The sequence below is a fragment of the Mustela nigripes genome, chromosome 9 (genome assembly GCF_022355385.1).
Source record: "Mustela nigripes isolate SB6536 chromosome 9, MUSNIG.SB6536, whole genome shotgun sequence".
In the NCBI taxonomy this organism is placed as follows: domain Eukaryota; kingdom Metazoa; phylum Chordata; class Mammalia; order Carnivora; family Mustelidae; genus Mustela; species Mustela nigripes.
Window position 1 is genome coordinate 395,674 of NC_081565.1, and position 12,742 is coordinate 408,415.

Sequence of the window (12,742 nt, forward strand, 5' to 3'; positions counted from 1 at the left end):
TGGGGTCTCGTCCCTTCTGGGGACGGGGGTGCTGGGGCGGCCTGACCTTGGTGTCCTTGCAGGGCCATACCGCTCCGTACAAAACCGTGTCCGCCCGCGCTGCTGTCCCTTCCACCGTCCTCCGGCTCCCAGCGGTGGCTTTTCAAGGCGTGTTTGAGAAGTACCCCGAGACTCTGGTGAGGGTGGTGCAGGTGGGTCCCGTGCAGGAGCCCCTCTGGCCCCGGCGCCGGGTGCCAAGCGCCTCCCGCGGCTGCAGCATCTGGTTCCAGGGCCGCACACCCGGGAGGGTACGTCCGCTGCCGGTGCAGGAAGGACTGCCGTGGTTTTTGAAGGATTTGTAACATATGTTTTATACTCCAAGTTAATACTCATGACCTCAGAGAGGTCTTCAGAGCTCCCACTTGCCCCCCAAAGAGTTGTTTTTTTGTTACTGAATGTCATTTTGAAGTAATCTTAGATTTATTGACAACCTGCACAGGCAGTGCAGTGTCCCTGCGCGCCGACGGCTGCCGTTCTGCGTGCGCACGGGGCACTGTCAGGCCCGGGGGGCTTCAGGTTGCGCTGGGGCTGGGGCCTGCGGGAGGCCTGGGCCCAGCACAGCTGGCTGTCCCTCACAGATCATCATGGTGCGGCTACAGAGGGTCACCTTTCTGGCTCTGCACAACTACCTGGGCCTGACCACAGAGCTCTTCAACCCAGTGAGTGTGGCCTCACGGCGTCGCCGTGGTGCCAGGACCCTGGGCCTGGGGAGGGGCTTGGTGGGGCTGTGTTTACTCCTCTGCCTTGAAGCCGGGGCTGGCGGGTGAGTCGGCAGCTCAATTCTCGCGGGGCCGTGCGCTGAGAACTGGTCCCACCTGAGAGATTTGGCGGATGGGGCCCCTCCAATGCCCGTTCTGGGAGAGCCTATAGTTTGGCCCGAGTGTGGCTCCTTCAGTCACCTGGAGCCCTAAGGTCTCCTGGCTCTTTCCTGTTGTCCACCGGGCACACGCTGCCCGCCTGCCCGTGGAGGCAGTCCCCTCCTGTCCCTCAGGGTCCCTCCTGCTGGCACTTGGGGCGGAGCTGCTGTGAGCAGTCAATCTAGATGAAACCCTCGTGGGCCCTGCTTCGAGGGGACCTGGATGCTGATCACTCAGTCCTGGGGTCGGCTCTGCACATGGGGTTCTCCTGGTTCTGATGGGTTTTAGGGTTTATTGTCTTCCTTCACTGGTATTTTAAGGCAGATCCTTTTGTTTTTTGCATTACCTTTCTTTTTAATGAGCGTTAAGGTTTCTGACAATGCTGACCACTATTTAAATTTGATAGAGTGGCCAGGAGAAAGCCCGCTGGGCTCCTGTTGCTTCACGCACACGGCTGGTCTCTATGCTGGTCGCCACCCCTCTTGTTCTCCCAAGTGTGGCTGCTGAGAGCACTAGCCCAGGTGCAACCCTGGAGCACCGGCTGCTCTCCCACATCCCAGGAGAGCCAGGCCATCCCCCTGGTGTCTGTGGCCAGTGTGGCTGCCGGGAAGGCCAAGAGGCAGCCGTGCTGCGGCCCTGAGGATCGTCTGGAGAGGCCCCTGTGGCCCCAGGAGACCTGCGACCCAGGTACAGTCCCCAGAGTGGCCTCCAGCCTGAGTCTGGGTGTCCTTCCCACCCAGCCACCCCTCCCGTCTCCCCTGTCTCTGTGGGAGGACTTGGCCCCAGGGAAAAGCTGTGAGGAGCAGATTCCAAGCCTCCCGTTGCTCTGAGCTTTTGAGAAGGTCCCAGATCTGGGGAAAGAAACTGTCCATTGAGGCTTCTTGGCTATGAGTCACCTTCAGGGTGTAACCCACAGCCAGACTGTAACCCACAGCCACGCTAACGAGTGTGGCATAGCTCACCTGAGTGTTTACAGACTCACGGACCAAAGCTGCGGTGCGCAGCTCAGAGCCGTCCCAGAAGGTGGTTTTCAGGCTCGTTCACCTGAGGAGCCAGTGGAGCACCGATGTGTGCCAGGCTCAGGCCAAGTTTGCCGAGACAGTCCTCTCAGCTAGGACGGCCACTGGGAAGGGGACCCGCAAGTCCTCGGCCTGGTGGAGGAGGCTGGCCGAGAGGGGCAAGTCAGTTCAGGAAGACCTAGGAGAGGCAGAGCAGGGCCTGCGTCCAAGGCCGGCTCCGGCCCACCATGCCTCAGGCAGGAGGGTGCTGACGCTGAGGCCTCGGGGCCTTGAGACGTGAGCTTTGTGTGCCACCGTGAGAACAGAGGCCTTCCTTCCTACCCATCCCCTCCCAGCGGATCGAGGGGGCAGCCGTGCAGCGGGCTCGGGGCCGCCGCTGAAGAGGAGCCGGTCCTTCCCGCTGCCTTCCGTCCACGAAGAGAGCCTGGATGAGCTTGGCGAGGCCCGGGCGGGAGACCAGATGCCTTTTGTCCCACCAGGTAAGGCACTGGACACCCTGAGCTTGGAGCATTTATGGGTGGGCAAGCTCTGAGGCCCAGAGGACCCTGTGCCCACACTCTGGCTCAGTTAGGTGCGGTGGCACGTGTCTCGCTGCCCCGAGCACCCTGTGGGCTCCTCTCTACACTGTCTGGTTTTACCCTTGCCTCGTGTCTGTGTCCCAGGGGCCTGCATCCCTGAGGTCGCGCCAGGCCACTGCGGGAGCGCCTCCCCCAGGGCCATCCTTTCTCCCCTGTGCTGGGCTGTGCCCACCAGCACACTGCTGTGTGGCATCCTCCACTGAAATGGGTCTCCTAGGCCCTCTGGCCCTTCAGCTGCCACCAGGACCTGCTTTCATTAAAGCCAAGTTCTCAGGGCGCCTGGTGGGCTCTGTCGGTGAAGCATCTGTCTTCAGCCCGTGTCATGATCCCGGAGTCCTGGGGTCTGGCTCTGCATCGGGCTCTCTGCTCCGCAGGGAGCCTGCTTCTCCCTCTTCCATCTCCCCTGCTTGTGCGTTCCCTCCACCTCTCTGTCTTTTTTTGTCAAATAAGTAAATAAAATCTTTAAAAAATGAAGCCAAGCTCTCCAGGGGCTGTCTGTGTGGGCTCCTCCCCGCTCTGCCTCTGCTGCGCTATCTCGGAGGCTCTCTGCCCCTCTCTGGGCCCCTTGCCCACGGGGACCTGGTCATGGGCTCCGTGTGCTGCAGCCTGGACACTTTCCTGGGGCGATCCACGGTGCTGCCAGGGATTCTCACGCTCACCAACCCCGTCTGCACAAACTAGCTCGCTCCTTCTCACCTTCTACTTCTGCTCTTACATTGGAGAGTCTGTCTTGTTTTCGTGTGTTCTCTGAGTCGTTGGCAGTTTCATCATCTGGTGTGTTTGAGACCCGTTTGGGTTCCCTCTTCAAGAACTGTCTGTTCAGGGGTGCGCTGCTGGCTGGGTTGGTAGAGTGTGTGATGCTTGATCTCAGGGTTGAGCTCGAGCCCCACGTTGGGTGTGGAGACTACTTAAAAAAAACAAAAAAACTGTCTGCTCATATTCTCTGCCTGTTTTCTGCAGGGTTTCCTGACTCTGTTTCGTTGGTCTGTGTTAATTCTTCATGTGCTCTGGATAGGGCCCTTCTGTCACTTGTAATTGTTGAGACGCCGGTTTCTGGCTCCTGGAACAGGAGCCACGATGCCGCTGTACTGTGAACCGGCCACGGCACACGCTGTGCTCGGCGTCCGGCGTCTGCGTCCCTGCTCTTGCCTCTTTCGCTGGGGCGCAGTCCTCCGCTGCGAGCTGCGTGTTCGCCTTCCGCACGGACGGCTCTTTCCTCTGCCCTTTCTGCTTGTTCGAAGTCAGAGATTCGACTTTCCTTACGTTGTGTGGTGATAACGTACACGGCACCACTCATGAAACAATCTTTTGTTTCCTGTGGTCTTTTTTGGTGCCATCTTTCTTTGGTGTCAAGTTTTTGAATATACATTTGTTTTGGGGGTTTTTTTGAAGATTTTTTTTTTAATTTGACAGAGATACAGTGAGAGGAGACACAGGCGGGGGAGTGGAAGAGGAAGAAGCAGGCTTCCCGCTCAGCTGGGAGCCTGAGGCAGGGCTCGATCCCAGGACCCTGGGATCATGATCTGAGCCAGGCAGACGCTTAACGACTGAGCCACCTGGGCGCCCCTAGTAATAGGTTTTTGGAGATATATTTCAAATACCATCGAGTTCACTTTCTTTTTTTTTTAAGATTTTTATTTATTTATTTATTTGACTGAGAGAAATCCCAAGTAGGCAGAGAGGCAAGCAGAGAGAGAGGGGGAAGCAGGCTCCCTGCTGAGCAGAGAACCCGATGTGGGGCTCGATCCCAGGACCCTGAGATCATGACCTGAGCCGAAGGCAGAGGCTTAACCCACTGAGCCACCCAGGCGCACCGAGTTCACTTTTTTAAAGTGTACCATTCATTAGTATATTCGCAAAATTGCCTCGATCCGCACTATATAATCCCAGAACCTTTTGTCAGCCAGCAGAGACGTCCCATCAGCTCTGCCCTGGCCCCAGGCAGCCACGGGTCTGCTTTCTGTCTCTGCGACTCGCCTGCTCTTGGATCTACTCTTGAGGCCTCTTGTGTTCTCCTGGGATGTTCGCCTGCTTCTGCCCAGGCACCAGGTTGTTTTCAGTTCTCATGGACCATTTCCGCCTGCGTAACACGAGCACAGGAGGCGGAGATCGTCAACGGGACGTCGCCGTGGCTCACACACAGCTCACCGGTGAGGCCAATGCCCAGATGCAGAAAGCCGCAGCGCCGGCCCCCAGCGGCCGAGATGTCAGGCTCGCCGCCTGTCCGGCCGAGCTCCCTGCTCTCCGGAGTCCCAGCAGCGCGAGCTGGGCCGGGTTTCGCGGCTCCCGCGCAGCTGGTGTCTCGTGTGCATCTGAGTCCTGCGCAGCAACGCGCACCTGTTCTCAGCGGAGGGTCATGGTGTCTGGTGGACACGAACACACCGCGTTCGTGTCCGTTGAGCACATGTCCCTGCTCCCGTGGGAAGGGCTGGTCAAAGAGCGCTTGCCCTCGGCTCAGGAGACGTCGCGCGCGGTCTTCTGGGCACCGTTCGGGTGTGTGCTTCCCCGCCCTCCTAAGGCTGTGTCGTCCTGGAGGGGCCCCAGCACGTGTGGCGGTCAGCACTTGGGTCTGGGCAATCTAGGCCTCCGTCCCACTCAGGTGCTCTTGGCCTTCTGTGCCAGTGCCGCTGGGGAGGCCCCCGCCCGCCCGCTGGCTTCTTCTGTCCTCACCCCAGCTCCTCAGGCCCAGGGGGCCCCACGGTGGCCGCTGCCTGCCCTCCTGACGAGTCCTGAGCCCCAGGACTTGTCACTTCCATTGGGATTGGCTGCGCGGTCTTTCGTGTGCCCTCCTCTGGGATCGTCACCACTCCGAACGGGTTGACGGTTCTTTAGGCCTCTGTGCGAGTCCGTTTGGGGATGTGTGGAAGATATTTTCTGCTCTCACTTTCCACATGCGTAAGAGTGTGTTCTCATGAATAGAAGTTTGTGAAATTAATGGAGTCCACTTTATGCAATTTTTTTCTTCTGTAATTAATGCATCTTCTGTAATTAATGCATCAGGAAATCTGCCTGTAAGATTTAACATTTTACCATTCATATTTATCTCCCTAGGATGGGCTCTTTGGTCTAAAGTGCGTACAGGACATGATACACTTTTTTCCGTATGGCTATTCAGCTGACCTGCCACATTTTAAAAAATGTGTTTAGCAAATTTTTCAAATAAAAAAACTTCAGGGACAGATAACTGAGAGTGAAAGCAGCCCCCGTCCTAAAGTCTGGCTCGGGATCACGCAGTTCCCAAACATGCAGGCACAGTCGCCTTCCCGCGGGACCTGCAGGACCCTGTGTGAGACCGGAGTCTGCAGAGAGCGGCGGGACTCGGCGTCTTACGTGCTGTCTGCACCGCACGCGCCGTGCACAGACTGACCACGGGCAGCACCATGTAGAGCTGTGTGACCCTTACTGTGCGCATGGGTTAGTCACAGGGACCATGGTACAGTTTTATTTTTAACAATATTTTTTTTTTTGAAGATTTACTTATTTACGAGAGAGCACAGTGGGGGGCATAGGGAGGCACAAGGGAGGGGGGATTTCAGGCTGACCCTTTGCTGAGCACAGAGCCTGACACGGGGCTTGATCTCCTGACCCTGAGATCGCAGCTGGGGCCGAAATCAAGAATTGGACATTTAACCGACTCTGCCACCCAGGCGCCCCAGCTGGGTTTATTTTTTTAATTTTTTAAAAAATATTTTATTCACTTATTTGACAGAGAGAGATCACAAGTAGGCAGAGAGGCAGGCAGAGAGAGAGGGAAGCAGGCTCCCCGCTGAGCAGAGAGCCCGATGTGGGGCTCGATCCCAGGACCCTGAGATCATGACCTGAGCGAAGGCAGAGGCCTAACCCATTGAGCCGCCCAGCTGCCCCAAAACAATCATATGTTAATAAGATCCGTAAGGTGAATACGTTGCCACGTACTATAATGATACTACAGCAAATACTGGGAATGCACAGTGTCTCGGGATTAAGAGTTGCTTGTGGGGGTGCCCAGCTGGCTCAGCCAGTGGAGTGTGGGTCTCTTGATCTCAGGTTTGTGAGTTAGAGCCCTACGTTAGGTCTAGAGATTACTTAAAATCTTTAAAAAATTTTTTTAATTAAAAAAAACAAAACTTGGTTGTGGGTCACAGGAGAGCATGTGAGCCAGCACGGTGGCTGCGGTCCTGGGACCTGAGTCTCACCTCCCAGGGTCGGTGCCGCTCCGCCCGCGGGGGAGAGCTCAGCCAGCCCTCTGCCAGTGGGCGTGGACCCACATGTCCGGCGGGTCAGCACCCTGTCCTGAGTCTTCCCTCTGTTTGCAGGGAACATAGCAGGGGCTACCTCCGACCTGAGGATGGCATGTGACCGGGCCAGGGTCCTCCTCCAGGCGGAGGAATGCCCTGGGAGCGCCATGGCCAGCAAGGTAGGTGGGGACCCTCTCTCCTCTATCAGGCTGTGCTCTGCCTTGGCGTAGTGCTCCCTGCGGGGACCTTTCGCTGCCGCGTCCCTCTGACCACGCTGCCCGTGCTCTTTCCAGTCCAAGAGGAACGTGACTGTTGCAGACGCTCCCTCTGCAGTCTTCCACTACTCAGAGACCAACTCCGACGAGACTGTCTGCAGCAGGAAGACAGACGCCATCTTCAGAGCCGCCAAGAAGGACCTGCTCACCCTGATGAAGCTGGACGTAAGTGGCCGCCCTCCCGCCTTCTCCGGCTGCGGTGAGCGGGGAGATGCGCACAGTCTCTGGAGGGGCCGGGGCCGACTCCCACAAACTCTTCTTATAAGAACCCACTGCTTTTGGGCCTTGTGTCCCGGGTCGGGGCCCCCACAGGCCCTGCCTGAGGCGGGGCTCCCTCTGGGACTGCTCAGGATGGTGACCTGCTGCTGCTGGCTTTGCACACCCTCTCCCTGGCACCGTCTTCTCAGCACCCCTGGCCCTCCCCCGCATGCTTGCAGGGGCAGGAGCGGGCCGAGCACCCTGTGCGCTCTGCACACTTCGGGCACGCCCAGGATGCCCTGTAAGTCGCGCCAGGAGTGACCATCTCCTGACTGGGTCCTCGCCACGCGCCCGTTTCCTCTTTATCATTTTCTCCCCTCACATCTTAAGGAGTCGCGAATGCCTTGTACAGAAGGATGTGGTGCCCATGGAGCCACCATGCCAGGGACCAAACTGTTAGCCGCTCCCCAAAACCAGCTGGGTGCCCTCTGTGGCCCGGCCCCTCCTCTCCAGGATTCACTGCCCAGAGCCCGCGTGGGGACTCATCCCGTGTGGCCCCTGGGCCTGCTGTTCCTTGCTTGGTGGCCCGTCTGTGACTGCCCCCATGGTTGCTGGTCCTGGAGGCTCTGCCAGCACAGGACTCAGTGTCTGTCCCTTTCCACGCTGTGGAGGGACATGAGTGGACATGACATGTCTGTGTCCTGGAAGTTGTGCGTCCCCCCGCCCAGATGAGGGGCTCCCGTGGCCTTGCACGCATGACAGTGTCCAGGTGTTCAGCCTTTTCCGTTTCAGGTAAAACGGGCACAATGTTGAGTGCAGCTTTTTGTTTTTTTTTTTAAGATTGTATTTATTTATTTGACAGAAAGAGACACAGTGGGAAGAACACGATCAGGGGGAGAGGGAGAAGGAGAAGCAGGGTTCCTGCAGAGCAGGGAGCCCGATGCGGGGCTCGATCCCAAGATCCCGGGATCACCACCTGAGCTGAAGGCAGATACTTAACGACTGGGCCACCCAGGCCCCCAGCTTTTGGTTTGAATGACGTTTTCTTGATCCTAGTAGGGCTGGGCACCTTCCACATGTCTCCTTTGCCTGCTTCTTGGGAGGCGGCGGTTTGGGACTTCTGCCCATTCTCTGTGTCCCTCTTTGACTGTAAGCATTTCTTTACATTTTCTAAAGAAGAGTCTGTTTTGCAAATGATCTGCTCTATCATTTGCTTTTTTTGCTTTCTGAATGGTGCCTGGACAGAAGTTCTTAATTATAACTGTGAACTTACCAGGCTTTTCCTTTATGCTTCGTGCTTTTTGTGCCTTGCTTAAGAAATTGTTTCTTACTTCAACTTCATGAAGATGTTTTCTGTATTGTTGTTTAAACATTGTCTTGCTTTACCTTTCTGAGATTTAATGAGACAGAGCTAACTTTTGTGCAGGAAGGAGGGATTCTGATTATATAAGTAGATATACATAGAGATTTTTTAAGAAATAGTCTGTTTTTTTTAATGCTATTTATTTATTTGACAGAGATCACAAGTAGGCAGAGAGGCAGGCAGAGAGAGAGAGGAGGAAGCAGGCTCCCTGCGGAGCAGAGAGCCCGATGCGGGACTCGATCCCAGGACCCCGAGATCATGACCCGAGCCGAAGGCAGAGGCTTAACAACTGAGCCACCCAGGCGCCCCTGTATTTCCTTTTCTTGCCTATTGCATTGTCAAGGACTTCCAGCACAATGTTGGAAAGGAATGGTGAGGTGACATCCTTGCCTTGTACCTGATCTTAGCTGGAAAATATCCAGTTTCTCATCATTAAGATGAGGTGATGTGAACTGTAGGTTTTTGTGGGTAGTCTTTATCAAGCTGAGAAAGTCCCCCTCTATTCCTGGTTTACTGAGAGTTTTTGTGGTGATTGGGGGTTGGGTTTTGTCGCGTGCTTGTCTGCATCTGTTGATGGGACCATGCGATTTATCTGTGTTGGTCTGTTGATGGAATGAATTACATCAGTTGATTTTCAAATGTTGGACCAGCCTTGCCTACCTTGGACAGACCCCACTTGGTTGTTGTGTGTTAATTCTTTGTATATGTTGTTGGGTTTGACCGGCTGACGCCGTTTTGGGAATTTTCACACCTGTGTTCCTGGAGGTGCTGGTCTGTTGTTCTCTAGTAATGTTTTCCTCTGGTTTTTGTGTTAGAGAAATTCCGGCCTCATTGAATGAGCTAAGAAGAATTCCATTTTCTGAAAGAGATTGTAGAGAATTTTTTTTTTTAAGATTTTATTTATTTATTAGAAAGGGAGAAAGAGGGACGCCTGGGTGGCTCAGTTGGTTAAGCAGCTGCCTTCGGCTCAGGTCATGATCCCAGCGTCCTGGGATCGAGTCCCACATCGGGCTCCTTGCTCCGCAGGGAGCCTGCTTCTCCCTCTGCCTCTGCCTTCCACTCTGTCTGCCTGTGCTCGCTCTCTCTGACCAAAAAAAAAGAAAGAAAGGGAGAAAGAGGGAGCATGAGCAGGGGGCGGAGGGAGAAGCAGGCTCCCGGCAGAGCAGGGATCCCAACGTGGAGCTCGATTCCAGAGTCGTGACCTGAGCGGAGGCGGAGGTGTCCCTGACCAAGCCCCCACGTACCCCTATAAAGAACTGTTAGAATCTCTTCCTTATATCTTTGGTAGAATCTACCAGGGAACCAGCCCGTCTGGGCTTGGTGCTTTCTTTTTTTTTTTTTTTTTTTTAAGATTTTATTTATTTATTTGACAGAGAGAAATTACAAGTACACTGAGAGGCAGGCAGAGAGAGAGAGAAGGAAGCAGGCTCCCCGCTGAGCAGAGAGCCCGATGCGGGACTCGATCCCAGGACCCTGAGATCATGACCTGAGCCGAAGGCAGCGGCTTAACCCACTGAGCCACCCAGGCGCCCCGGCTTGGTGCTTTCTGTTTTGGAAGGTTATTGATTGCTGATTGGATTTCCTAATAGATAGAGGCTTATTCAGGTGGTGTCTTGTGTGAATGTCGGTGGATTGTGTCTTTCAAGGAATGGGCACATTTCGTCTCAGTCACCACGTTGTTGAACGTAGAGTTGCTCATAGTGTTCTTTTGTTATCCTTTTACGTAGTTTGGCTTCTGTAGTAATGACCCGTCTTTCATTTCTGGGATGAATAATTTACTTTTTTTTCCGTTTTTCTTAGTCTGGCTACGGGCTTGTCAGTTTTACTGATGAGGGCTCTGCGCTCAGCAGGGAGTCTGCTTCTCTCCTTCTGCCGACAACCCCCCCAAAATAAGTAAATAAACATCTTTTTTTAAAAAGTGTTTCTGGGATCAAGCCCCACATCGGGCTCCCCGCTTGGCGGGAAACCTGATTCTCCCTCTACCAATCCCACTGCTTCTGGTCCCCCTCTCAGTGTGTGTGTGTGTGTGTGTCTCTGTGTCAAATAAATAAATAAATAAAAATCTTTAAAAAAAAAAAAAAAGAAAGAAAGGTTTGGGGCGCCTGGGTGGCTCAGTGTATTAAAGCCTCTGCTTTCAGCTTGGGTCATGGTCTCAGGGTCCTGGGATCGAGTCCCGCATTGGGCTCTCTGCTCCGCGGGGAGCCTGCTTCCTCTCTCTCTCTGCCTGCCTCTCTGCCTACTTGTGATCTCTGTCTGTCAAATAAATAAATTAAATATTTTTTTAAAAAATAAGTGTGTTGTTTGGGCGCCTGGGGGGCTCAGTGGGTTGAGCTTGGGATTGTGAATTCAAGCGCCACATTGGGTGTTGTTGAATTTCCAAGTATTTTCAGATCTCCCATTTATCTTTCTGTTAAGACTTCTAGGGTCATCGCTCTGTGCTTTGAGAACAGACGCTGTGTGATTAGCATTTTCTTGAATTTCCGGAGATGGGGTTTATGGCGGAAGGTAGGGGGTTCACGTGAGAAGTTCACGTGAGTGTTCACGTGAGAAGGCTGCGTTCTGCCTCTTTGTGTGAAGTGATCATAGATAGGACTTCTGCCCGGGTGTTGGATGGTTCTGTTGAGGCCAGCTGTGTCCTCACTGGCTTTCTGCTGCCAGGTCTGTGTGTTTCCAACAGAGTGGACGGAAGTCTCCAGCTGTTGTCGCAAATCCGTCTGTTTGTCCTGTCGTTGTCGGTCTGTCTCCCGCAGGCTCGTGCTCTGTTGTCAGGTGCGCACACATTACATTGGGTTGTCGTGTGTCTGAGAACTGACGCTTCCTCACTGTGTGATGCCTGCCCTCCCTGCTAACCTTCCTTCTCTGGAATCGGCTTCACCCGAGGCGCATTGAACTGCTTCTGCTTTCTCTGACCAGCACTACCCGTCTTTCTCTGTTCATCTACTTTGGTCTGCGTGTGTCTTTACATTTAAGTTGGGTTTCTTGGAGACAACTTCTAGTTCTGGCTAGTCTGACAACCTTTGTCTTTTAATTGGTGTGTTCAGACCATTGATTTTTTTTAAGATTTTATTTATTTATTTATTTGTCAGATAGAGAGAGAGAGATCACAAGTAGGCAGAGAGGCAGGCAGAGGCAGAGAGAGAAGCAGGCTCCAACATGTGGCTCCTGCTTGGCCTCTGAGGGTACAGCAGCCTCGGGGGCCTGCTGTCTAGGCTTCTGGGAAGCACAGGATGGGCCGGCCGGCCACCGCACACCCGCACCGCCTCTTCTCATGCTTCCCAAGGGCTCTGGGCTTGAAGAGGGGCAGTGGGGGAAGCAGGCGTCTTCCTCACTTGGGCCGTCTGCGCACCCTGACTCCACACCCCAGCATTTCATCACTGCCGGCTGGCCTTGCAACAACCCTCTGCACCTTTGAACAGATTCATGGTCTTGAATTGTTGCTTTTAACAACACTGGTTATATTAAGTTTATCATTGATAAAGAAAGAGAAGGCACTGCAGCCAACAGAACTTGGGTCCCAGGGCGGTCAGGCACGGGGAGCGGGGCACACTGTGACCCCTCCGTCCATCTGTCTGCAGTGAGGCCTGCGCGTCCGGGCTACACTGCCTCACCCTGACCTCCCCTTCCCTGGTTAGCGAAGGCCTTGTGGACCCCAGAAGCCTAGGCTCTGCTGAAACCATTTACCCCAAGGGCAGGCCCGTGGAGCAGAGAGTGCTGGTGGATTCAGGGTGGTTCCTTTCCCTCCCCTGCTGGAGGCCCAAGGGCATTTTCTCCGCTTCCTGCGGAGCCTGCCGGAGCTCCTGGAGGTTCAGCCTGTGAGGCCCTGGGGCCCCATGATGGGGTGTCCTACGCCAAGGGCACCCGTTTGCCGTGGGCGGCTGTGCAGGGTGCGGCCTGGCAGTGTTCCTCGGCACGGTCCGTCCGTGCTCCTCGTGGGGGCCAGGGCCGCCTCCCTGTGTTGACCCCTGCGTTGTTTGTAGGACCCCTCACTCTTGGATGACCGGGTGTCGCTGCTCCACGTTCCGGGGGGCACGGTGGTGTCGAGGCAGGGAGACCAGGTGAGCCCAGGGCCGCGGTCGGAGGGAGCGGTCCCCAGGGCTGCCCGGCGTCGGTCGTGCGATGCAGGGCCCGTGGCCCCTGGCCCTGGGGCGCTCCTTATCCCAGACTGTGGGGGTGTCTGCGAACATGGTGCCAGTCAC

At 55.2% G+C, this 12,742-nt stretch overlaps 1 protein-coding gene across 2 annotated transcripts in view; it reads left to right on the plus strand.

The window, feature by feature from the left end:
• PNPLA7 (patatin like phospholipase domain containing 7) overlaps positions 1-12,742 on the plus strand; it is a 58,031-nt gene that overhangs the window by 12,325 nt on the left and 32,964 nt on the right. For both annotated transcript variants that reach the window (XM_059410166.1, XM_059410168.1), the window contains exons 10-16: positions 63-191; positions 618-698; positions 1,457-1,583; positions 2,251-2,394; positions 6,789-6,889; positions 7,004-7,150; positions 12,524-12,601. In XM_059410166.1, coding sequence (XP_059266149.1) covers positions 63-191; positions 618-698; positions 1,457-1,583; positions 2,251-2,394; positions 6,789-6,889; positions 7,004-7,150; positions 12,524-12,601 — 807 coding nt within the window. The remainder of the gene's footprint in view (positions 1-62; positions 192-617; positions 699-1,456; positions 1,584-2,250; positions 2,395-6,788; positions 6,890-7,003; positions 7,151-12,523; positions 12,602-12,742) is intronic.